This window comes from Mytilus californianus, unplaced genomic scaffold, assembly GCF_021869535.1.
Source record: "Mytilus californianus isolate M0D057914Y unplaced genomic scaffold, xbMytCali1.0.p SCAF_2, whole genome shotgun sequence".
Taxonomy (NCBI): Eukaryota; Metazoa; Mollusca; class Bivalvia; order Mytilida; family Mytilidae; genus Mytilus; species Mytilus californianus.
Window position 1 is genome coordinate 125312589 of NW_026262668.1, and position 27722 is coordinate 125340310.

At 31.9% G+C, this 27722-nt stretch overlaps 1 protein-coding gene across 1 annotated transcript in view; it reads left to right on the plus strand.

The window, feature by feature from the left end:
• The first annotated feature begins 4676 nt into the window (after positions 1 to 4676).
• The window catches only part of LOC127730909 (mucin-17-like), a 92865-nt gene continuing 69819 nt past the window's right edge, over positions 4677 to 27722 (plus strand). Inside the window, exons 1-28 of the mRNA XM_052239523.1 lie at positions 4677 to 4951; positions 5103 to 5244; positions 5489 to 5620; positions 5862 to 5933; positions 6321 to 6601; positions 6750 to 6891; positions 7136 to 7267; positions 7511 to 7582; positions 7977 to 8257; positions 8406 to 8547; positions 8814 to 8945; positions 9187 to 9258; positions 9653 to 9933; positions 10082 to 10223; positions 10468 to 10599; positions 10836 to 10907; positions 15196 to 15476; positions 15630 to 15771; positions 16373 to 16483; positions 18427 to 18719; positions 19103 to 19244; positions 19959 to 20003; positions 20937 to 21065; positions 21281 to 21564; positions 22493 to 22646; positions 23385 to 23435; positions 26324 to 26776; positions 27104 to 27184. Coding sequence (XP_052095483.1) covers positions 4712 to 4951; positions 5103 to 5244; positions 5489 to 5620; positions 5862 to 5933; positions 6321 to 6601; positions 6750 to 6891; positions 7136 to 7267; positions 7511 to 7582; positions 7977 to 8257; positions 8406 to 8547; positions 8814 to 8945; positions 9187 to 9258; positions 9653 to 9933; positions 10082 to 10223; positions 10468 to 10599; positions 10836 to 10907; positions 15196 to 15476; positions 15630 to 15771; positions 16373 to 16483; positions 18427 to 18719; positions 19103 to 19244; positions 19959 to 20003; positions 20937 to 21065; positions 21281 to 21564; positions 22493 to 22646; positions 23385 to 23435; positions 26324 to 26776; positions 27104 to 27184 — 4633 coding nt within the window. The 5' untranslated portion in view covers positions 4677 to 4711. The remainder of the gene's footprint in view (positions 4952 to 5102; positions 5245 to 5488; positions 5621 to 5861; positions 5934 to 6320; positions 6602 to 6749; positions 6892 to 7135; positions 7268 to 7510; positions 7583 to 7976; positions 8258 to 8405; positions 8548 to 8813; positions 8946 to 9186; positions 9259 to 9652; positions 9934 to 10081; positions 10224 to 10467; positions 10600 to 10835; positions 10908 to 15195; positions 15477 to 15629; positions 15772 to 16372; positions 16484 to 18426; positions 18720 to 19102; positions 19245 to 19958; positions 20004 to 20936; positions 21066 to 21280; positions 21565 to 22492; positions 22647 to 23384; positions 23436 to 26323; positions 26777 to 27103; positions 27185 to 27722) is intronic.

Here is a 27722-nt window from a genome sequence, read left to right on the forward strand (position 1 = left end):
ATAGAGTACGTGCCTACGAAGACAAGACCAATAGCCAATGTTGAACTGGTTTCTACTGATAATGTTAAGACATATACAGTGCAGTTCTTTAATGCAGATGGAACTGTGACAACGAGAAAGGTTAGTATGACTCTCACTAAATCATTAAGATAAATGGCATTGAATTTACTTTAACTTCGTCAAATGAAAATTCAATTGCTGCTAATGTGGTACGTGCAACTTGAATATGTTTTCCCTGTAAATCTTTAAACTTTTATTTTCTGTTCTGTAGGTGAATGTTGGCGAAAAGGCTACAAGTGTTGGAACTAAACCTGACGTGAGAAAAGTGAATGTAATTATCACACCTGATGACAAAGAAGATTCATACAAACCTGTTCAGCTTCAATTAAGTGTCCACGCCTGTTTTGAAGTCAGTAAGTAAATATAACCACATGTGTTTTAACTTCAGAAGTATTTCTTATCAATTTAACACTCGTGTAGTCTATTTGTCTATTAAATGTCTTGGTGTTCCTTGTCGAAATGAAACTATACGTACAGAATTAATTGTGGTAAATGTGTATGCATGGTAGTGGTCGATAAACTGTTATCCAAAAGATGTTTGAAATCTCTTCTTGACTAAAATGGGTGAAAGCTATTCAAACTTTGATTGTTTCATTTTTTCAGTGTCTACGTCAATTCCAAGTACAACAACAGTTCCACAGACAGCGTCTTCAGCAGTCATCACTACAGCCGAGGTTACACCAACACCTAAAGGTACACCAGAAATTTCAACTGAAACTACTCAAACATTAAAGGGTAATTGTTAAAAAACTTTCATAGTGTCAGTGGTATTTTCGGAAATATATTATTAGCAGGCTAAAGCTTTATTTCTGTAAATGGTTACAAAATAATATGATCGTCATTAATGTTTAACATTTTACAAAGATATTTTAGAAAGAAATTGAAAGATGCAACATTTGTGGAATAATATGATGCAAACTCAATTGGAAATTTTCGGTTGTTCTGATATATTTGACTGTTTGAATAATTATTTTTCAGTATCAAGTGGAAAAGTTACAACACCAACTCAAGTGTCAACTACAAGTGCATCTCCTGGGCTTTCAATTACAAGTTAGTTTGAATATTTTAGTTTGACTTGTAAAATTTATTTGCTTTATTTGCGCATATTTACAACGTAATTTTTTAAAAGTTTGCAACAGAAGATTATTACCCAGTCAATGCACCCGGATCATGCTCCTTTTGGAGTTAAAATAATTCCCTCATTTGTTTCTTTTGTTTTTCTTGATTTGTATTGTCTAAATGGATTGATTAGATTTTAACATCGTTAAACTACTGTTGGTTCAAAATAATGAATGAAACTCGAGTTACTTTTCACTTTTCACAGTGTTAATGCATGCACTATCATTATAGTTTGATAAGTGGTAACATGGTGAAATATTTCTTCTGTAGCAATAGCGACAACAACTCCCATCTGTGAAGAAACGGATGGAATGGATTCAATAACAACAATACCTTCAACTGAAATTACAACAAATGACAAGAAGGCAGACATTGAAAATCTGCGACCTTCGTCTAAGACACCGTTTAAAAGTTCTGAAGACAAATTGGTTATAGAGTACGTGCCTACGAAGACAAGACCAATAGCCAATGTTGAACTGGTTTCTACTGATAATGTTAAGACATATACAGTGCAATTCTTTAATGCAGATGGAACTGTGACAACGAGAAAGGTTAGTATGACTCTCACTAAATCATTAAGATAAATGGCATTGAATTTACTTTAACTTCGTCAAATGAAAATTCAATTGCTGCTAATGTGGTACGTGAAACTTGAATATGTTTTCCCTGTAAATCTTTAAACATTTATTTTCTGTTCTGTAGGTGAATGTTGGCGAAAAGGCTACAAGTGTTGGAACTAAACCTGACGTGAGAAAAGTGAATGTAATTATCACACCTGATGACAAAGAAGATTCATACAAACCTGTTCAGCTTCAATTAAGTGTCCACGCCTGTTTTGAAGTCAGTAAGTAAATATAACCACATGTGTTTTAACTTCAGAAGTATTTCTTATCAATTTAACACTTGTGTAGTCTATTTGTCTGTTAAATGTCTTGGTGTTCCTTGTCGAAATGAAACTATACGTACAGAATTAATTGTGGTAAATGTGTATGTATGGTAGTGGTCGATAAACTGTTATCCAAAAGATGTTTGAAATCTCTTCTTGACTAAAATGGGTAAAAGCTATTTCAAACTTTAATTGTTTCATTTTTTCAGTGTCTACGTCAATACCAAGTACAACAACAGTTCCACAGACAGCGTCTTCAGCAGTCATCACTACAGCCGAGGTTACACCAACACCTAAAGGTACACCAGAAATTTCAACTGAAACTACTCAAACATTAAAGGGTAATTGTTAAAAAACTTTCATAGTGTCAGTGGTATTTTCGGAAATATATTATTAGCAGGCTAAATCTTTATTTCTGTAAATGATTACAAAATAATATGATCGTCATTAATGTTTAACATTTTACAAAGATATTTTAGAAAGAAATTAAAAGCTGCAACATTTGTGGAATTATATGATGCAAACTCAATTAGAAATTTTCGGTTGTTCTGATATATTTGACTGTTTGAATAATTATTTTTCAGTATCAAGTGGAAAAGTTACAACACCAACTCAAGTGTCAACTACAAGTGCATCTCCTGGGCTTTCAATTACAAGTTAGTTTGAATATTTTAGTTTGACTTGTAAAATTTATTTGCTTTATTTGCGCATATTTACAACGTAATGTTTGAAAAGTTTGCAACAGAAGATTATTACCCAGTCAGTGCACCCGGATCATGCTCCTTTTGGAGTTAAAATAATTCCCTCATTTGTTTCTTTTGTTTTTCTTGATTTGTATTGTCTTAATGGATTGATTAGATTTTAACATCGTTAAACTACTGTTGGTTCAAAATAATGAATGAAACTCGAGTTACTTTTCACTTTTTACAGTGTTAATGCATGAATTATCAATATAGTTTGATAAGTGGTAACATGGTGAAATATTTCTTCTGTAGCAATAGCGACAACAACTCCCATCTGTGAAGAAACGGATGGAATGGATTCAATAACAACAATACCTTCAACTGAAATTACAACAAATGACAAGACAGTAGACATTGAAAATCTGCGACCTTCGTCTAAGACACCGTTTAAAAGTTCTGAAGACAAATTGGTTATAGAGTACGTGCCTACGAAGACAAGACCAATAGCCAATGTTGAACTGGTTTCCACTGATAATGTTAAGACATATACAGTGCAATTCTTTAATGCAGATGGAACTGTGACAACGAGAAAGGTTAGGATGACTCTCACTAAATCATTAAGATAAATGGCATTGAATTTACTTTAACTTCGTCAAATGAAAATTCAATTGCTGCTAATGTGGTACGTGAAACTTGAATATGTTTTCCCTGTAAATCTTTAAACTTTTATTTTCTGTTCTGTAGGTGAATGTTGGCGAAAAGGCTACAAGTGTTGGAACTAAACCTGACGTGAGAAAAGTGAATGTAATTATCACACCTGATGACAAAGAAGATTCATACAAACCTGTTCAGCTTCAATTAAGTGTCCACGCCTGTTTTGAAGTCAGTAAGTAAATATAACCACATGTGTTTTAACTTCAGAAGTATTTCTTATCAATTTAACACTCGTGTAGTCTATTTATTTGTTAAATGTCTTGGTGTTCCTTGTCGAAATGAAACTATACGTACAGACTTAATTGTGGTAAATGTGTATGCATGGTAGTGGTCGATAAACTGTTATCCAAAAGATGTTTTGAATCTCTTCTTGACTAGTATTGGTGAAAGCTATTCAAACTTTGATTGTTTCATTTTTTCAGTGTCTACGTCAATTCCAAGTACAACAACAGTTCCACAGACAGCGTCTTCAGCAGTCATCACTACAGCCGAGGTTACACCAACACCTAAAGGTACACCAGAAATTTCAACTGAAACTACTCAAACATTAAAGGGTAATTGTTAAAAAACTTTCATAGTGTCAGTGGTATTTTCGGAAATATATTATTAGCAGGCTAAAGCTTTATTTCTGTAAATGGTTACAAAATAATATGATCGTCATTAATGTTTAACATTTTACAAAGATATTTTAGAAAGAAATTGAAAGATGCAACATTTGTGGAATAATATGATGCAAACTCAATTGGAAATTTTCGGTTGTTCTGATATATTTGACTGTTTGAATAATTATTTTTCAGTATCAAGTGGAAAAGTTACAACACCAACTCAAGTGTCAACTACAAGTGCATCTCCTGGGCTTTCAATTACAAGTTAGTTTGAATATTTTAGTTTGACTTGTAAAATTTATTTGCTTTATTTGCGCATATTTACAACGTAATTTTTGAAAAGTTTGCAACGGGAGATTATTACCCAGTTAATGCACCCGGATCTTGCTCCTTTTGGGGTTAAAGTAATTCCCTCATTTGTTTCTTTTGTTTTTCTTGATTTGTATTGTCTTAATGGATTGATTAGATTTTAACATCGTTAAACTACTGTTGGTCCAAAAGAATGAATGAAACTCGAGTTACTTTTCACTTTTTACAGTGTTAATGCATGAACTATCATTATCGTTTGATAAGTGGTAACATGGTGAAATATTTCTTCTGTAGCAATAGCGACAACAACTCCCATCTGTGAAGAAACGGATGGAATGGATTCAATAACAACAATACCTTCAACTGAAATTACAACAAATGACAAGAAGGCAGACATTGAAAATCTGCGACCTTCGTCTAAGACACCGTTTAAAAGTTCTGAAGACAAATTGGTTATAGAGTACGTGCCTACGAAGACAAGACCAATAGCCAATGTTGAACTGGTTTCTACTGATAATGTTAAGACATATACAGTGCAATTCTTTAATGCAGATGGAACTGTGACAACGAGAAAGGTTAGTATGACTCTCACTAAATCATTAAGATAAATGGCATTGAATTTACTTTAACTTCGTCAAATGAAAATTCAATTGCTGCTAATGTGGTACGTGAAACTTGAATATGTTTTCCCTGTAAATCTTTAAACTTTTATTTTCTGTTCTGTAGGTGAATGTCGGCGAAACGGCTACAAGTGTTGGAACTAAACCTGACGTGAGAAAAGTAAATGTAATTATCACACCTGATGACAAAGAAGATTCTTACCAACCTGTTCAGCTTCAATTAAGTGTCCACGCCTGTTTTGAAGTCAGTAAGTAAATATAACCACATGTGTTTTAACTTCAGAAGTATAACTTATTAATTTAACACTCGAGTGGTCTATTTTTCTGTTAAATGTTCTGGTGTTCCTTGTCGAAATTAAACTATACGTACATGATTAATTGTGGCAAATTTCTATACATGGTAGTGGTCCATAAACTGTTAGCCAAAAGATGTTTGAAATCTTTTTGACTAAAATGGGTGAATGCTGTTCAAACTTTGATTCATTTTTTCAGTTTCTACTTCAATTCCAAGTACAACAACAACTCCACAGACAGCGTCTTCAGCAGTAATCACTACAGCCGAGGTTACACCAACACCTACAGCTACATCCGAAATTTCAACCGGAACTACTCAAACATTAAAGGGTAATCGTTAAAAACCTTTTTCAGTGTCAGTGGTATTTTCTGAAAGATATTGTTAGCAGGCTAAAGCTATATATTTTTTAAATGATTACAAAACAAAATGATCGTCATTGATGTTAAACATTATACAACGATATTTTAGAAAGAAATTGAAAAATGCAACATTTTTTGAATAATATGATGTAAAAACAATTGACATTTTCAATTGTTCAGAAATATGACTTTTTGAATAATTATTTTTCAGTATCAAGTGGAAAAGTTACAACACCAACTCAAGTGTCAACGACAAGTCCATCTCCTGGGCTTTCAATTACAAGTAAGTTTGAATATTTTAAGTTTTCCTGTAATATTTATTTGTTTTATTTACTCATGTTCACAACGTCATTTTTGAAATGTTTTCAACAGAGATGATAACTTAGTCAATGCAGCAGATCATGCTTCTTTTGGAGTTAAGATAATTCCTCGTTTGTTTATTTTGTTTTCCTAGATTTGTATTGTCTGAATGAATTTTTTAAATTTCAACATAGGTAAACTACTTTTATTGATTCGAGCGTCACTGATGAGTCTTTTGTAGACGAAACGCGCGTCTGGCGCAAATACAAAAGTTCAATCCTGGCATTTACAATGAGTTTATTTTAAATCAATGAATGAAACACAGGTTACTTTTCACTTATTATAGTTTTGATGGATATTTCTTCTATAGCAATAGCGACAACAACTCCCATCTGTGAAGAAACGGATGGAATGAATTCAATAACAACAATACCTTCAACTGAAATTACAACAAATGACAAGACAGCAGAAAATGAAAATCTGCGACCTTCGTCTAAGACACCGTTTAGAAGTTCTGAAGACAAATTGGTTATAGAGTATGTGCCTACGAAGACAAGACCAATAGCCAATGTTGAACTGGTTTCTACTGATAATGTTAAGACGTATACAGTGCAATTCTTTAATGCAGATGGAACTGTGACAACGAGAAAGGTTAGTGTGACTCTAAATAAATCATAAGAATAAATGATGTCAAATTTACTCTTTCTTCGTCAAAAAAAATTCAATTGCTGTTAATAATGTTTGTGAACCTTGAATAATTTTGCCTTGTAAATCTTTAAACTTTGTATTTGTTCTGTAGGTGAAAGTTGGCGAAAAGGCTACAAGTGTTGGAACTAAACCTGACGTGAGAAAAGTGAATGTAATTATCACACCTGATGACAAAGAAGATTCTTACAAACCTGTACAGCTTCAATTAAGTGTCCACGCCTGTTTTGAAGTCAGTAAGTAAATATAACCACATGTGTTTTAACTTCAGAAGTATAACTTATTAATTTAACACTCGTGTAGTCTATTTTTCTGTTAAATGTTTTGGTGTTCCTTGTCGAAATGAAACTATACGTACATAATTATTGTGGTAAATTTGTATACATGGTAGTGGTCGATAAACTGTTAGCCAAAAGATGTTTGAAATCTTCTTGACTAAAATGGGTGAATGCTGTTCAAATTTTGTTTCATTTTTTTCAGTTTCTACTTCAATTCCAAGTACAACAACAGTTCCACAAACAGCGTCTTCAGCAGTAATTATTACAGCCGAGGTTACACCAACACCTACAGCTACATCCGAAATTTCAACTGAAACTACTCAAACATTAAAGGGTAATCGTTAAAAAACTTTTAAAGTGTCAGTGGTATTTTCTAAAAGACATTGTTAGCAGGCTAAAGCTTTATATTTTTTAAATGATTACAAAACAAAATGATCGTTATTCATGTTTAACATTATACAACGATATTTTAGAAAAAAATTGAAAGATGCAACATTTGTGGAATAATATGATGTAAAAACAATTAAACTTTTCAGTTGTTCTGATATATTTGACTTTTTGAATAATTATTTTTCAGTATCAAGTGGAAAAGTTACAACACAAACCCAAGTGTCAACGACAAGGCCATCTCCTGGGCTTTCAATTACAAGTAAGTTTGAATATTTTAAGTTTTCCTGTAATATTTATTTGTTTTATTTACTCATGTTCACAACGTCATTTTTGAAAAGTTTGCAACAGAGATGATAACTTAGTCAATGCACCAGATCATGCTTCTTTTGGAGTTAAGATAATTCCCTCGTTTGTTTATTTTGTTTTCCTTGACTTGTATTGTCTGAATGAATTTTTTAAATTTTAATATAGGTAAACTACTTTTATTGATTCGAGCGTCACTGATGAGTCTTTTGTAGACGAAACGCGAGTCTGGCGCAAATACAAAATTTCAATCCTGGTATCTACATGTATGATGAGTTTATTTTTAATCAATGAATGAAACAAAGGTTACTTTTCACTTATTATAGTATCAATGGATATTTCTTCTGTAGCAATAGCGACAACAACTCCCATCTGTGAAGAAACGGATGGAATGGATTCAATAACAACAATACCTTCAACTGAAATTACAACAAATGACAAGACAGCAGAAATTGAAAATCTGCGACCTTCGTCACAGACACCGTTTAAAAGTTCTGAAGACAAGTTGGTTATAGAGTATGTGCCTACGAAGACAAGACCAATAGCCAATGTTGAACTGGTTTCTACTGATAATGTTAAGACGTATACAGTGCAATTCTTTAATGCAGATGGAACTGTGACAACGAGAAAGGTTAGTGTGACTCTAAATAAATCATAAGAATAAATGATATTAGATTTACTCTTTCTTCGTCAAAAAAAATTCAATTGCTGTTAATGTTGTTTGTGAACCTTGAATAATTTTGCCTTGTAAATCGTTAAACCTTGTATTCGTTCTGTAGGTGAAAATTGGCGAAAAGGCTACAAGTGTTGGAACTAAACCTGACTTGAGAAAAGTGAATGTAATTATCACACCTGATGACAAAGAAGATTCTTACAAACCTGTAGAGCTTCAATTAAGTGTCCACGCCTGTTTTGAAGTCAGTAAGTAAATATAACCACATGTGTTTTAACTTCAGAAGTATAACTTATTAATTTAACACTCGTGTATATAGATATAAGAAGATGTGTAGTCTATTTGTCTTTTAAATGTCTTGGTGTTCCTTGTTGAAATGAAACTATACGTACATATTTAATTGTGGTAAAATTGTATACATGGTAGTGGTCGATTAACTGTTAGCCAAAAGATGTTTGAAATCTTCTTGACTAAAATGAGTGAAGGCTGTTCAAACTTTGTTTCATTCTTTCAGTTTCTACTTCAATTCCAAGTACAACAACAGTTCCACAGACAGCGTCTTCAGCAGTAATCACTACAGCCGAGGTTACACCAACACCTACTGCTACATCCGAAATTTCAACTGAAACTACTCAAACACTAAAGGGTAATCGTTAAAAAAGTTTTAAAGTGTCAGTGGTATTTTCTGAAAGATATTGTTAGCAGGCTAAAGATATATTTTTTAAATGATTACAAAACAAAATGATCGTAATTCATGTTTAACATTATACAAAGATATTTTAGAAAGAAATTGAAAGATGCAACATTTGTGAAATAATATGATGTAAAAACAATTGAAATTTTCAGTTGTTCTGATTTATTTGACTTTTTGAAAAATTATTTTTCAGTATCAAGTGGAAAAGTTACAACACCAACCCAAGTGTCAACGACAAGGCCATCTCCTGGGCTTTCAATTACAAGTAAGTTTGAATATTTTAAGTTTTCCTGTAATATTTATTTGTTTTATTTACTCATGTTCACAACGTCATTTTTGAAAAGTTTGCAACAGAGATGATAACTTAGTCAATGCACCAGATCATGCTTCTTTTGGAGTTAAGATAATTCCCTCGTTTGTTTATTTTGTTTTCCTTGACTTGTATTGTCGGAATGAATTTTGTAAATTTCAACATAGGTAAACTACTTTTATTGATTCGAGCGTCACTGATGAGTCTTTTGTAGGCGAAACGCGCGTCTGGCGCAAATACAAAATTTCAATCCTGGTATCTACATGTATGATGAGTTTATTTTTAATCAATGAATGAAACACAGGTTACTTTTCACTTATTATAGTAATAACGGATATTTCTTCTGTAGCAATAGCGACAACAACTCCCATCTGTGAAGAAACGGATGGAATGAATTCAATAACAACAATACCTTCAACTGAAATTACAACAAATGACAAGACAGCAGAAATTGAAAATCTGCGACCTTCGTCTAAGACACCGTTTAAAAGTTTTGAAGACAAATTGGTTATAGAGTATGTGCCTACGAAGACAAGACCAATAGCCAATGTTGAAGTGGTTTCTACTGATAATGTTAAGACGTATACAGTGCAATTCTTTAATGCTGATGGAACTGTGACAACGAGAAAGGTTAGTGTGACTCTAAATAAATCATAAGAATAAATGATATTAAATTTACTCTTTTTTTCCAAAAAAAAATTCAATTGCTGTTAATGTTGTTTGTGAACCTTGAATAATTTTGCCTTGTAAGTCTTTAAACTTTGTATTTGTTCTGTAGGTGAAAGTTGGCGAAAAGGCTACAAGTGTTGGAACTAAACCTGACGTGAGAAAAGTGAATGTAATTATCACACCTGATGACAAAGAAGATTCTTACAAACCTGTACAGCTTCACTTAAGTGTCCACGCCTGTTTTGAAGTCAGTAAGTAAATATAACCACATGTGTTTTAACTTCAGAAGTATAACTTATTGATTTAACACTCGTGTAGTCTATTTGTCTGTTAAATGTCTTGGTGTTCCTTGTCGAAATGAAACTATACGTACATAATTAATTGTGGTAAATTTGTATACATGGTAGTGGTCGATTAACTGTTAGCCAAAAGATGTTTGAAATCTTCTTGACTAAAATGGGTGAATGCTGTTCAAACTTTGTTTCATTTTTTCAGTTTCTACTTCAATTCCAAGTACAACAACAGTTCCACAGACAGCGTCTTCAGCAGTAATCACTACAGCCGAGCCTACACAAACACCTACAGCTACATCCGAAATTTCAACTGAAACTACTCAAACACTAAAGGGTAATCGTTAAAAAAGTTTTACAGTGTCAGTAGTATTTTCTGAAAGATATTGTTAGCAGGCTAAAGCTATATATTTTTTAAATGATTACAAAACAAAATGATCGTTGTTAACAATATACAACGATATTTTAGAAAGAAATTGAAAGTTGCAACATTTGTGCAAAAATATGATGTAAAAACAATTGAAATTTTCAAATGTTCTAATATATTTGACTTTTTAAATAATTATTTTTCAGTATCAAGTGGAAAAGTTACAACACCAACCCAAGTGTCAACGACAAGGCCATCTCCTGGGCTTTCAATTACAAGTAAGTTTGAATATTTTAAGTTTTCCTGTAATATTTATTTGTTTTATTTACTCACGTTTACAACGTTATTTTTGGAAAATGACGCAGTTAATTTTACAATACCATTGACCAGCTTCCAAGCCGCTTTCCGAACTCTGTTTCGTATTTTACATACTCATGTACTATACAGAATTTCATTTTTAACCTGTCCATTTGTTCATTGTTATTAAAATGGTATTTTGAGCTATCTCTTTGGTATATTTTCATATTTATACGAGCTTTCGCTTATATGTGCATGTCTTTACAATCTGTAAAAAAGTCAGAATATAAATAGAGCCGTTTTGTTATGGTTTTGAACTTTTTACATACCAATGATAACCAATAGCTAGACAAAATAGTTCTTGAAAGAATGTCAACCTTTCTTGTCAGCTGAACTTTAAAATCATTAAAGAAATAATAATCGGAATCATCTTGATATCGATACGAAAGATAATGCTCTTTATTAAGACTTAAGAAATTTTAAGAATGAAAAAAATAGTAATACAATTATATCCACGCGGTGCGTATGAAATTTGTTTACAAAGTTATAGCTGCAGACATAGGGACCAGTTCAGTTAAAGATGAAAATCGCGGCTTTGGCATTAGTTTTTCTGTCAAAAAACTTTATTACAAGTGGATTTTTCACTTTAAAAAGAATTAGAAGAAGCAAAAACTTTATGAAAGGAATGGACAGTTAAGGAATGTTTTACCTTTTCTGACAACGTGGTCTCGTCCATTTTTTGAAACATCTACGATTATTTCATTACTTTTTCGTGTTTACAACTAAACTGTTGAACATGTATTGTATTGAAAAAAGCATTCCTGTTGTCCAGGGGTTCATTACAAGCCCGTATTTTACGATTACTTGTCCTTGCATCGCTATTTTCAAAATCGAAGAGAGGATAACTAAACGAAAAATTCTTGAAAATATGATTATAAAATATCGAGATTTGCTATCCACTTTTTAATATCTTTTAATTAAATATTATTTTAAAATCAATGTTAACAGTTGCTGGCTTGGATTAGGAATGGTATTTATTGATTCATAGAGAAACATTCATTAGTCCATTCTCAATTTTATTAGTGTAAACAGGAAGTTGCGTATTAAGGGAGACAATTTTGGTGGACAAAAGTGCTAAAACAAGTATTGTCAAATCTTGTAAATTATTTCTGGTGGCAATAATTCAAATATTCATAAAATTACAAAACACTACTTTTAAAGGTGGTTGTAATGTTTCAATTGGCAAACATTTCTTTATTGATAATCCACATTTAGTAATAAAAAATAAGATTTCTATCATATTCATCTTGGAATATGATCAAATATGTTCTGTAAGCCTTCTATAAACATATCTTCAATAAGATATCAGTACTTATGGAAAGAGTTATTCCACTTCTTCCTTTCATATAAAAGGATATACCAATTTTAATTGCAAAATTGTTATTGGATAGATGTGAATAAGAGTTATTAAAAAAATCCAATTTTGTCATTGAAAACCTTCTTTAAATATGTGTCAGTAAATTATGAAGCTGTAAAGAATATATAACTAGTTAATATGCATTAAGTCAAACAACTAAATGTGAGAAAAAAAGATATACCTACTCCGTACTGTGCTACATTTGGGGATGGGTGGTAATGAAATCAAATTATTTAAGTTATCAAGGCATTTAAAGTTTTAAAGTTTAATAATAAAAATGTCACTTATTTGCTGCGACTGTCATACAAGTGAGAGGTTTAGCGCTATAAAACCAGGTTCAATCTACCATTTTCTACATTTGAAAATGCCTGTACCAAGTCGGGAATATGACAGTTGTTGTCCATTCGTTTGATGTGTTTTATCATTTGATTTTGCCATTTGATTGGGGACTTTCCGTTTTGAATTTTCCTCGGAGTTCAGTATTTTTGTGATTTTACTTTTTGCATTTCTGTTAATGCACATGGTACATGTATAAAAATGCAGGTCTTTGTCTATTTAATATAAGATAACCAACAAGGTAGTTATAAATAAATGTAACATCAAGTCACAAACACAAAACTTAAGGTGAATCAATCTAATATCGCACACTTACCACAGCGCTATAAACAAATCCTAGGGAGAACACTGAATTGTATTGCATTAGAGTTATATAATACACCTTGCCTAAGAAATAGGTCTAGCTAGGTCCTTATAAAAATGAGGCTTAAATGATGTAAAATTACCATATTTACATTACAGCTGCATTTTTTGCATTTAATATATCATATATGTACATAGAGACCAACAGATTAAATGCACATGGGTTTAATTACCACCCTAGGCAATAATTTTAATAGGCGGCACCAAATAGGGCAGATTTGCCTATATATGTCGTGTCCCCACATCTACTTTGTTGTTCATAAGCCTCAAAATTCTAAGTATAGATCAGCAGCTCCTCTAAGAATTAGCAATAGAGCTCTTTATATATAGTCCAGTGGCATAGTCCTGTCTTTTTTGTCTCTCTTATTTTCTTATTTATATTTTTCTTATTTTCTTTCTTATATTTTCTTGTAAGCTACCAAGCCACAACTCCTCTTTTTCCTATGGTGCCTGAAAACAATGAACCGGTTTTGTTCATTTTTCAGGTCTGAAAAGTGACTAATAACTGCCAACAGCCACATTATTTGGACTCTGGTGGATAGTTATCAGACTGTTATCTCATTGGCAATCATACCACATCTCCTTATTTTAGTACGGATTAATTGTTTGAAATAAATGACTAACAAACATTAAATCATTTGAAAAAAAATAATTTTGAAATAATTTATGTTGTAATTTTAAGATTCTAGTTTATTTTTATATATCAACGATAAGTTTTATAAATGGTGTCAATTTGTTTGTAATTGTCAAACTAGTATAACAATACTATTGTCTACATCTACAGAAATTGATCATGCTTTAAGTAACAGAAATAACAATGTCACTAGGTCACCTGTAACCTATCTCTTAAATAAGGACTATGTGGGGTATAAGAGCTTGCTTACTACAGGCGCTTCGTAATCATTTTATTAAATATTTCTACAAAGAAGGGCCCCCCGGATAGTCTGTTAATGTATACTTGACTAAGAATTATGAAATTGCATGAAACAAATTCACATATTACTTTGAATATTTTAAATTGTTTAGGTATTCTTGAGTTATTTCTTTGTACAACAGAATAACCAGTAGTAATCTTCACTTTACACACACACACATATATAAATAAACAAGTCTAAATTGAAAACAACGTTCAAACCTATATTTGCGTTGGATAAAAACCGCAATTTTTATACGTGTGCATGCAAAACAAATTTCTTGGTAGAGTGGTCTAAATACAGCACAAACAACATTTTTCAAAAGACCAAAAACAGTGAAAAAGTATATTTTAACAACCCTGCTAACTGCCATTGGCGATTGCAAAATAAACGGATCACCAGATGTAACAAAATGGATCTTAACTGTTAACTTAATACCAAACAGAAATCAATAAACTTGCGGAAAAGATGGTATACCACAAACAAAAGGTGCAAAATTAGTACATTATATCCGGATTTCGACAATTAATGTCTCTTTAGTGATGTTAGAAATCGAAACGGTATTTGGAAGGCCATATAATTTACCTCAATTTAGGATAGACTCTTGAATTTTGAAGAGTCGAAATAGGATGAACGGATCATATAAACCCGAAGGCAAATATAATACAAGCACAAACGAAAAAATATAAACAAGTCTAAATTGAAAACAACGTTCAAACCTATATTTGCGTTGGATAAAAACCGCAATTTTTATACGTGTGCATGCAAAACAACTTTTTTGGTAAAGGAGTCTAACGGCAGCACAAACAACATTTATATATATTGACAAACAAATAAAAAAAGCCATAGACATTGAAAACAATTCATATCTATTCTATTGTCAGTCAGCCTACCTACCATGAACTGAAAAGTCTCATAAGATTAAGTAGGTAAATTATGTGAAAATCAAGACTTGTATCAAAAATATACCAATATTAGAGACAATGGCGTCATTTTTCCTCAGAGCTTTCAGCTTTTTGATTGAAAATTTTGCAACAGAGATGATTACTTGATAAATGATCATGATCCTTTTGGAGTTAAAATATTTCCCTCGAATGTTTATTTTGTTTTCCTTGATTTGTATTGTCTTAATGAATTTTTTAAATGATAACATAGGTTAACTACTGTTGGTTTTAATTAATGAATGAAACCCAGGTTACTTTTCACTTCTTATAGTGTTAATGGATATTTCTTCTGTAGCAATAGCGACAACAACTCCCATCTGTGAAGAAACGGATGGAATGGATTCAATAACAACAATACCTTCAACTGAAATTACAGCAAATGACAAGACAGCAGAAATTGAAAATCTGCGAACTTCGTCTAAGACACCATTTAAAAGTTCTGAAGGCAAATTGGTTATAGAGTACGTGCCTACGAAGACAAGACCAATAGCCAATGTTGAACTGGTTTCTACTGATAATGTTAAGACGTATACAGTGCAATTCTTCAATGCAGATGGAACTGTGACAACGAAAAAGGTTAGAATGACTCTCACTAAATCATAAGAGTAAATGATATTAAATTTACTCTTTCTTCGTCAAAAAAAAAAAAAAATTCAATTGCTGCTAATGTGGTTTGTGAAACTTGAAAAATTTTGCCTTGTAAATCTTTAAACTTTTTTTTGTCTGTAGGTGAAAGTTGGCGAAAAGGCTACAAGTGTTGGAACTAAACCTGACGTGAGAAAAGTGAATGTAATTATCACACCTGATGACAAAGAAGATTCTTACAAACCTGTACAGCTTCAATTAAGTGTCCACGCCTGTTTTGAAGTCAGTAAGTAAAGAAAATCCACAGGTGTTTGAACTGCAGATGTATATCTTATTATCATTTCAACACTCGTGTAATTGATTGGTGTGTCTTGTTGACATGAAACTATATGTAAAAAATATTAACAAAAATACCGACTTTCCAAGGTAAATTACTAAAGGAGGAAGACCTTAAAACCCGACAAAATCAAACGCTACACTATATCAACCAACGGAACAAGTCATATTTCTTGCTTGGTTTAGGCATATGACGAAAACATGGCGTGTTAATCCTGGTTTTATAGTAATCTAAAGCTCCCACTTGTATGAAAGTTTTCATAATTCCGTTATATGACAAAATTAGGAAAGCAACCACAACAGACATAACTGGTTAACGTGACAATAACTGTGATCAAGCAGCACAAAGTGTGTAAACAAACATCACAGACATCAAACACAATTGAAAATTCAATTATATATACAAATTAAAATGAATAAGAAGATAACAAAAGTTTTGTAGTTGATAGTACATGCAGTAAAGAATCAACTGTACATGCAAACGTTGTGTGATTTCTTATTGTTATTAATGTTCTATTGATGTTCAAACCTTGTTGATTTCTTTTTGTCAGCTTCGACGTCAATTCCAAGTACAACTACTGTCCCACAGACGTCATCAACAGGAAGCACCACAGTCGAAGCTATACCTACAATTTCAAGTGAAACTACTACATCATTAACGGGTAAGCTGTTTCATAGTTCCACTGATATCTTCTAAAAGAACTGTTATAGCGACATGTGTATGATATATCAAGGTAGTTGACATCAAAGAGATGCTTTATATAATTGATAACAAAAAGTAAGAGAGGCAACATTTGATTACTATTAAGATGTAAAAAAACATCATTTCAATTTGTCTGAGATACAATGTATTTGACTTTTAAACAATTGATTTTCAAGGGCCATTCGCAATCGATGATGACACTAAATCAAGTGTCAACGACAAGTCCTTTCCTTGTTTTTCAAGTACGAAAAAGATTTAATATTGAAGCTTTTTTATAATATTTATTTGTTTAATGTTCACACGTTAAGGTATACTTCATTTAAAAAAGATATTAAAGAATGATAAATGAAAGATGCTACATTTGTTTAGTCTCATCACCTGTTATTATTTTTTTCTTATTTCAGTCAATAAATAGTTTTGTAATTGCATAATTCGGTGAAATTTACTTGAATTTCGGTTGATTTACTGTTATCTTATGAAAATACAGTTTACAAAACATACGGACCACCACACAAACGGTTCTTAATTGAAGACTACTGAAATTTAATCTCAGTTAATTTTAAGTCCTGAAATAGTCAAATCCATGTATACGACAATTAGCTCATGATAGACATAGGAAACACATCGGTTGTAAAGAAAAAATGTCGCATGGTAAAGAAAACTCCAATGTTTTAACAACATTTTCCATAAAGATTTAAGCTATGTTTGAGCAAGTAACCGTTATTGTAAACAATTTTAGATTTTTTTTTATGTGTTTGTCTTTTACTATTTTATAATTAGTCATTGTCAAAACTATTTGTCCGTGCTTAAAGAAACCAACTAGTGCTGAGAAAGCATGAAAATCCGGAATTTGTCCGTCACTGGTAACAAAAAATTCTAAAATATAATTATTCCCCTTTAGTCGCAAAACGATAACTGTTAAAGCTAATTTGTTGAATATAATTGTTTGTAAAAATAATTCAAAACCTTTATTATGTCTGATATATGAATCTTATTTCAATGTTACTCTACTAGTTCATTTCATTATTATTAAGGTAGACCAGTATACATTCAACTTTGTTCCGAATATCAAAAACTTGGTTCAAGTAAGTGCAGATCTGTTTTGCATTCGCCAAATTATGAATTGGATATACTCAAAACAATTATATCGATAACCTAAACAGAGCTTTATGTTTCTCCCTGAAAGTCAGAAAAAAAGTTTTAAACCGTTTGCTGATTATTGCATTAAAGTGTTATTAAATCTGCGTTTCATATTGATCTTGGATAATGTTTAAGTACAGATAATGTTTAAGTACAGGCGTATTTGCTTGAGGCGTAGCCGAGGGCCAATACAGATGATAGAGACCCCATACGACTGTTCGAGTTCTGTGCATTCAGTTAAACCCCTGCTCTCTCTTTAAATTTTATTGCTGTATAAGTGTTTAATGTTGAAGACTTTACAAAAAACGAATGCGTACAAAACTGTCTAAAAGAAAGACTTCTAAAGATTTGCCATTTACATATGCAATGGTAGATCAGAAATTTGGTTTAATTATGTAAAATCCTGAAGATTTAAATCGATATACGTGTATAACAATTAAATGTTTTACGTATATAGGGCTTCACTTATTTTAAATTTCGAGCAAACGTTTCGTAGGCTTTTCCAAAAACAGGATTAGATGTGTACTGAAATAGTTTTGTCATAGCACAACTAGTATAAGTTGAATGTCTGCTGTTTGAAAACATTGGCTTGCTGTAGCGTGTGCATATGTTAATGTTCCTGAAAGTAGAACAGTTTTGCTATTATTAGACCTTTGAAATTTATAATGTGACTTCAATCACGATCAAATTGAGTTCTCTTGAGTTTTCTTTGATTGCCAGTGTGTTTCGTGTTTTATACATTATACTTGGACTACATTTTAGGAAATTGTGATGCCCCTCTTGGATTAGAATCTGGAAAGATATCCTCGTCGAAAATTAAATACTCCACTTCGGATAATGGTAGTGGTTTTGGTAGACTTAATCAAACACCGTGGGTGCCGAAAAAAGGTTTTGAATCCGGGTCTTACATAGAAGTCTTATTTCACGGACAGACAGGTGCATTTTCAAGAATCAACTTTCAAGGTGGAAGTATCAATGGTGTGGGGTCTGGATATGTTACCTCATTTAAGATCGAAGTTCGTGAAAAAAGTGGAAATTGGAAACCTGTAAAAGGCGTAAGTTATCATGGTAACTAAATGTTCATTATGTATATCTATTCCAGAACATATTATGATATTGACCGAACTGGCTTTACTATAGCCGTATACAGAATAAGTTAAAACACAAAGATGCATTGGTTATCGCAAAATATATCTACTTCATCCATTTACAAATATTTGCCATTGATTTTCTTGTTGTTTAATATAGTTTCCTGTTACAGGCTGATCTAAACCGTTTTGATTAACCTTTCTTTGTATTCAGTCAAGCAATGACTTACCTAGAAACATAATGAAGGCAATCAGATAAACAATAAAAATATGAAATCATTGTAAAAGAACATTCACATGATGAGATGTTAAATGAGCATTATTATCAGATAAACTAATGTCAATTTCAGGTTTTCAAAGGCAGTCAGAATGCTGACACAGTTGTCAGCAAACGAATTTATCCAATGGCAAATGGAGATGGGATCCGAATATACCCACTCACTTGGTTCAATAGACCATTATTTAGATTTGAACTGTTTGGCTGTATCTTTTGTAAGTAACTTTCAATTAACAAGCTTTCGTGTGTTTATTTGTTTTGTGTAAGATTTCAGCGTCTCAACTAAAAATGGATATTTTGTAGTCGACATTAATAAATTAAAAGTTACACATAGTAAACATTCATTGTGACTAGTTTGTCTAATTATACAATATATATGAAGATATGTATAGATATGAAAAAACAGTGAATGAAGGCTAAAAGTGGTATTCTACAGTTATATCAAATGAGTTGAGTTTATAATCCTGTATAACTTCGTACATTTTGGTGTGTGTCGTATGTATTATTTTACATGTACTCACCAATAGCTTTTATCTCCAACAGTCATGGCTGGCAAAACCTCTTTTGATGCTAGATTGTTTTATTAATGTTTGAAAATCGGCTTTCAAACGCTGATAAAACTAACTAGAAAGATCTTTACTTTTCAGAAATAATATGGTCTTCTCCAATTATCAATGTGTCTATGTTTCAAAATGCAACCATGAGTTTGGGTATTCATTTGATTTTCTTTTCATTATTCTTCTATATATTTTAATTTTTGAGAGTTGTGAGTAGTTTATAAAACAGACAACTGCTAAGGAAACTGGTTGGACATATGCTTCTATGACCACTTATCATTCCGTGTAGTATAACTTAATACATCAACATGATTTTTTCAGACTCACTGCCATAAGATATTTCCTATAGCTAAAAAATACTTTTAATTTTAGCAAGTAGTACAACCGAGAGTATGAGTACACCATTACCTTCAGAAAGTAAGTTGCATAGATGTTTAAAGTAACTGTTAAGTCTTTGTATAATTCATTGAAATTTAACTTGTGTCCACTTCTAACATAAATGTTGTTTCTGAGTTCAATATAAATTAATCTTTCAATTACAATTATATTGATCCAATTTATTGACGTATGACTATTGTATAATAACATGTATAAATATTTTCATGTAATATGATTTAAAAACAATATAATATAAACAACCAACTAGCAAACCTAATAGGTATTTGAAATAATAGTTCCATCCCTGTCTTCTATATATTTCATCAATATTGTTGCACAAATATTAGACTTCAATATATATAGATAGATGTATTTAAAAATATTTTATCTTTATTTCTTATAATTACAGCTGATTGTTACCTTGAACCCTGATCCCATTACCTTACCAGTACCTTTTGATGGTTCATCTATATGCATAAAACCTTGCTTGTTATGTTATATACTAACATTTATTTCATCAGGCTGTTTATCTGATGAAAGTATACTAAGAATTCCGAAATATTTGTTGTGTTTATTTCACTACCATTTTTGTATTTTTGTTATATTCTACATTTGGTGTCATTTAATTGCATGTCATATTATTGAACGTAACAACTTTTTAGATTCTAACTATTGATTTACTTACTTTAAATTTATATAAATAGGTTTTTAAATTATTTCAGGAGCCTCACAAGTAATTTGATAAATCGAACTGTAGTAATTTAAGAGCCTATTTATCAGTATAGTAATTTTACATCCATTAGCTAGCTTTTTCATAATATATCTACAATATATATGATCATAATTTGATTTTTATTATATTTATAAGCCTAATTATTTCTATTCCAATTACGTATTTCATTATTATTTCGAAATCGCTATATTTCTAATGTATTACGACGATTTGGAACTAATGAACTTTGTACTTTGTAGCAACGAGTTCTATGAGTACACCAACGAGCTCTGTGGTCACATCAACGAGTTCTATGAGTACACCAACGAGCTCTGTGGTCACATCGACCAGTTCTATGACTACAAGTACGGCAATAACAACTACAAAAGGTATTTAAAAAAAGTTACCGATTAGATAATCCATGATCTTCCTCATTATGTGGTTAGCATACAAACAATACGTATTTAGTCTTAGATAGCTTAATAATTTGGGTTTCATTTTGATTTTGATTCAGATATTCATGACATGTAAGTTGCATATGTTTTTCTTGACAACTGACATCAAATTAATCAAAAAAGGTTAAATATTCATTTATCTGTCGCAGGTGAATGCACAGAGGAGATGAGAAAAACTGGAATTATTGATGAAAACCTTATAACATTTAGTAGCAACCTAGGTACTGGCAATGCGAAACTTGGCGGTGAAGCATGGAGTCCTACAGAAACTGACTTAAAACCTTCTGTTACTATCAGCTTCCCAAATAAAGCTAAAGTGACTTCAATCATGGTCCAAGGAGGTTTGAATGGATTTGTCGAACAATTTCATATTGGCATAAAGGAAACACCTGAAGAGTTCCAGTATATAAAGAATATCAATCATGAACAGATGGTAATACTGTTTTTGTTAGCTTCAAGAATTGAAAAAAAGATTTTTGTATTATTCTTTTATTATTTCCAGGTTTTAACTTGCGTAAAAATTGACGATTCGGTCAAGACTACTTCCATTTTCTTAAAAAAGAGAAAGAGAAATGTTGTCAATTGAACAATAGAATAAAGAAATTTTACCATTTAATCTTTAAAACTATAAAGATAAAACAAAATACATATCAAATGTAAAAATGTCACTGTAATAAAAATATAATCTAAATAGCCCCTGTACCTTAATTTAATCAAATAACTGACCAAAATCTTTGAATTCATGGGTCATATTTTTCTAGAACGTTTTATTTTGATGTGAATAAAGCAGAAAAGGTAATGAACATATCTTTTTTCTATGCGTGCTCCATTCGTTTTGATACAATGTCTTGAAATCACTGTATATGTTTTGTTTTGTACAGGAAAGACTTAACAAATCTGTGCGTTTTAAAAACGGGGAAATTGAAATTGCTTTGATATACTTTTTTCATTTAATGATTTATATAAAGAATACCTATTGATATATTTATTCTATTGGCAAGTCCTACTGATAAACGCTTGGGAATTGATTTTATTAAAGTTAACAAAATATTTGGTATTAAAGTCAAATTTGGCATACTTATACTTTAGAAAGCTGTTGTATGAAAGCCATAGGTTATCTTTGAGTTTTTAAAAAAGTGAATGGATTTTAAAGAATGTGTAGTGATGCTTATTCTGATTACTTTTCAAGGTTTGGCTATACTTTGTCCTTATGGTTTTACATTTATCAGGTTTTCAACGTTTGTATTAAGTTTTGGATCATTGTACGTATATCCATGATTAAAGACATAAAAAAGGAAGATAATGATACTTTCGAATATATGAGATTCCTTACGATTGTTAATCAAGTCGTATTCTTTTAGACGTTTGTTGGCAACACAGATAATACTGGAATAGTAACTATTGAGATGCCTGCCGAAATAAAAACCACGAACATAATAAGTATTCAACTATTTCCCGTAATACCAAAAGACAAACCAGTTGAACTAAGATTTGAAGTAATCGGGTGTGCTGCTAGTAAGTTTATTGTATCATTTATATACATAATATAAAAATAAGGAGATATGAATGTAAGCAATTATAGGCAACCATACGGCCTTCAACAATAAGAAAAACCCATACGGTATAGTCGGCAATAAAAGGCCCTGACATGCATGAAAAATATGAAACAATTCAATTGCGGAAACTAACTAATTTATAACAAAACAATTTACGAAAAACAAATATGGCAGACAAGAAACAAAGACAACCACTGAATTTCAGGCCCCTGACTTCGGACAGGCACGTAAAGAATGTGGCGGGGTTAAAACTTGTTTAAAGGCGCCAACATTCCCCTAACATGGACAGCATACATGACAAGTAAAGTGTTTTGATACAATTTATCTTCCTCTATTTCGAAGTAGTTATTTTGAACTAAGATGGATTAAACAGTTACGCAATAATGCTTACACTTTTGTCAGATATATTTCAGGAAATTGATTAAGTGCAATTTGAGGTTACAAATACTCTATTTAAGATTGCAGTGCTATTGTTGTATTTGTTATTAGCTAAATAGTTGATTTATTTCGTCATAATCAAAAGATGTTCCAAAATATAAACATTTGCAATGTTAACGATGATCCTCATCGCATGAGATATTTCGCATCCCTTAATACTTCAGCAGCATTGTGTGAAAACTCGAAGAAGTACATAATTATATGTTATTATACTGCTGTTCTTTAATTACATGGACAAATCTTATAAAAATATTTGCAGGTATAACAACACCAATGGTAACTTCAGTAACAACACAACCAATAACGACAGGTAACGATACTTTCAATATTTGCTGTACATGGTTTTCTTATAATTTCAATTCACATAATACCACAGATTTATTTTGCTGCAAACGATTCTGCTTTTCATTTAACAATCTAGACGGTTATGCAGTAATAGTAATTGTACAGAACAATTATGAATATTTTTTTCGTTTGTTATTCAGAATGGATAGGAATCTTTTCAATAAAAAATATTTGAAATGAATAAAATTATTAAAAGCAAAAATTGTATATTCAATATCTTTCGACAAAACGACCTAAAAGTTGAAGTAGACATGATAATTATTAGTTTTAAGACATTTTTTTATTCTCGAAAGAGGTCAATCTTCAAACAAATCCCCAACAAAATTAATTATATGTTATAATCACTTTTTGACTTTGACTGTTAACGGAATAATTATTTTCTAAACCATTTAAAAATATTATTGAAACGAATGAAAATAAAATCAATCAATAAAGGCAACCGTAGTACACCGTTCAAAAGTCATAAATCGATTAAGAGAAATCATATCCGGGTTACAAACTAAAACCGAGGGAAACACATCAACTATAAGAGGAAAACAACGGAACAACAGAAACACTGAACTGCAACAAAAACAATAACCGTTCTTAGTTAGGCATGCATTTCATTTCCCGTAACATCTTTGTCATCTTGTTAAAATGTCGCCGGCAACAACATTCAGTTTTAGACAAAGAAAATATTCTTATAAAACTAAGGCCGAATTAGATAGCAAACTGATTTCTTGAAAAATTGCCAAATACTTCAATGTATTTCTGTACCATATACGAAAACACCAAGTAGAATACACGTGTTAAGAGCTTTGTATTAACAAACACCAAACACAGTAGACAAAATCAAACGTTATCAACAAACGTAACGAGTGGAAAAGATCTGTCATATTCCTGACTTGGTACCGGCATTTCCCAAGGAAATGGTTGGTTTAACCTGGTGTTATAGCTAGCTAAACCTCCCACTTGTATGACAGTTGTTAATAGTTCCGTTATATCGACAAAATTCTGGGAGCAACCCAAACAGACATAATAAGTTAATGTAACAATAATTTGGATCCAGCAGTCAAAACTGTGTAAACATACATCATAGACATACAACACATCTGACTAAACAATTCAGACAAACATACAAATAAATCTAACAAAAGCGCTAGTTAAAGTTAAGCTGAAGCTAATAGTAAATTGACAAAGACTTTGATGAATTATTTTTGTCGTTGATAGTACATATCGTATATAGTAAACACTTTCTCGATAAAGTACAAATTAAGCAGAATATAAATATAATGGTAAACAAAATGGAGACAGCACTATATACAATTGAAGGTCTAAATTATGCCCAAAGCCCTGAAGGAAAATAGCTGCCAAAATTATTTATACATATAAAACTTTTTATTTATGAAATGTATTATTGTAAAATGAATCATATTGAGTATCAATCAATTTGAACATATGGTGAATATGTAGGGCTTTCATCTATTTCATGACTTTTCTACAAAATACCAAATGTTTCTAGGACGTTATATCATTGAATTATTGGATTGTACCATAGTAAATATATCTGCTTTTTTGAAGTGGCATTCTATTCTAGACAAATACATCACATATACACACTAATATATGTGTGTGATGTGTTGTATTGCAAAAGTACTATTTCGAAAATGCATACATATCAAATTCTATAATATACTGAAGGTATTATTAATTGACATCACATCATTAAACAAAGCTAAACATAGCAATCGGTGAAGTCTAAGCGTGAAACGTTTTTTTTCATTCAAAAAAAAAATTAGCTGGAGCATTGTGAATTCTTGCTTTTTATGAGGTATATTAGGTACACCAGAAGACATTAATTGTTTTACTCCTAACTGGTCATATTGCCCAAAAGATCAAAGCATGTAATAAGACGACTCCAATCAAGATGTAAAGTGTCTTGAACTTTTCGTTAGTCACTAGTACAATAGCGGTCAGTACAACGTTGGTGTGATGGCGATGATCTCACAGTAATGATGAAACCGATTTTGAATGTATGTAGTCAATCTGTGAGAACAATACGCTTCTATCAAGTTTATCTGTTTAACATTACAAAAGTAGGAAAAACAAGGCATGAACACATCTGTATCAGAAGGTTGTAGGGTAAATTAAGCTTTTATTAATTCAGCAACATGACTGATTTCAGTTTCTTAACAATATTCAAAATCTTCAGAGTTTCTTGTATGAATAATTTAAAATAAGAGGTTTGTACTTCTATAACTTAACAACACATCGCTGTATTTTAAACAATTGATTAAATTACACAAGGAACCTAATAAATCTGTTTGAAATCTACATTCAGTTAATGTTTTACTTCTTCTTACTGATGCTCTTACAACCACCCGGGAATTCCTTATGATAATTACTGTACTATTTATTTGTCTATTACTACACTACCACACTATCGTTTATAAAAGAGAAAATTATCTCTTTGATAAGGAATTCTTCTTAATCTTGATATAACTACAAAAATATATTCAAAGTCATTTACCTTTTTCTTGATAATAGTTATATTCGTTAACCCTCAGACCAACTGCGTTCATTCATCATTTGGGTCAGGCATACCTTATGCAAATTTTATTTTTTATCGGCACCAAAAAGTTGGACATTTTTTGCAAGGGTTTTAGAACTTGTTCACCATTGTTCACAAGCTTTATGCGTATGGAACACTTACTTTTCTCTAGGTTATAAGCATATCTTGTCATTACTTTCTGACACAAGGTTAAAGAATGTACTAGTTAATATATTTCAGCAGAAAATTAGATATTTCAATTCAATTTAATATAATTTACGAACTAAACCCTCAAATCTAAATGCACAAAATTTAAAACTTAGGTACAACAGTTCCCACTATTACAACTCCACCACCACCTGCACCTCCAGTGACAACAATTACAACGAAGACAACAGGTACAACTCAACAGCCTACAACAACTGAAGTGACATCAAAACAAACACATACTCCAGGTACGACGCAGAAAACAACAACCAGCGTCGGAACATCACAAGCAACACCCACACCAAGTACCACAGAACCGCTTACAACACATGTTGGTACAACCCAGTCAACACCTACAACAGGTACGACTCCACAACCTTTCACTTCTGCAACGACGTCACAAACAACACCTACTCCAGGTACTACACCACAGCCAACAACAACTGTAGCTACAACACAACCATCATCTACGCCAGTTGTAACAGAACAGCCTTCAACTACAACATTAACAACACCAAAAACAGGCCAGACAGAGACTGCTACAACAACTGTTGGAACAATTCCAACAGGTAACTTTCTATCATTTTGTTCATATAACTGTTTGAACGTGAACCTCAAAACTAATTGACAGATGCAAAGAATTTAATCATTATAGAACGAAAATAAAAAGTTAAAACAATGTGTTTAGTTTTCTGAATGAGAACATTTTTAAAAAGGTTTTATAAAAAAAAACATTCATGAAACTGTCATTTCAAAGTCAGGTATTAATATGAATATGAAAGAAATCATTGAACATTAAGCAAAGGTAAAATAGCTCATTGTCCGTAAAAAGCTTGAAAATATTTTAATATCAGTTTTAAGTTGTTTATATTTTGCAATTCAAATTATTCATTTAGGTGAAACAACATTGAGCGTATCAACTACACCTCCACTGCCAACAACACCAAGTATCACACAACAGCCTACAACCACTGTCGGTACATCACAACCAACGACTACTACAGGTACCACACAACAATCTACAACAACTGTCAGTACATCACAACCAACGCCTACTACTGGAAGTACACAACAGCCTACAACCACTGTCGCTACATCACAACCAACACCTACTACAGGTACCACACAACAATCTACAACCACTGTCAGTACATCACAACCAACGCCTACTACTGGAAGTACACAACAGCCTACAACCACTGTCAGTACATCACAGGCAACACCTACTCAAGGTACTACACAACAGCCTACAACCACTGTCGGTACATCACAACCAACACCTACTCCAGGTACTACTCAGCAACCTACAACCACTGTCGGTACATCACAACCAACGACTACTCCAGGTACCACACAACAGCCTACAACCACTGTCGCTACATCACAACCAACACCTACTACAGGTACCACACAACAATCTACAACCACTGTCGGTACATCACAACCAACACCTACTCCAGGTACCACACAGCAACCTACAACCACTGTCAGTACATCACAGGCAACACCTACTCC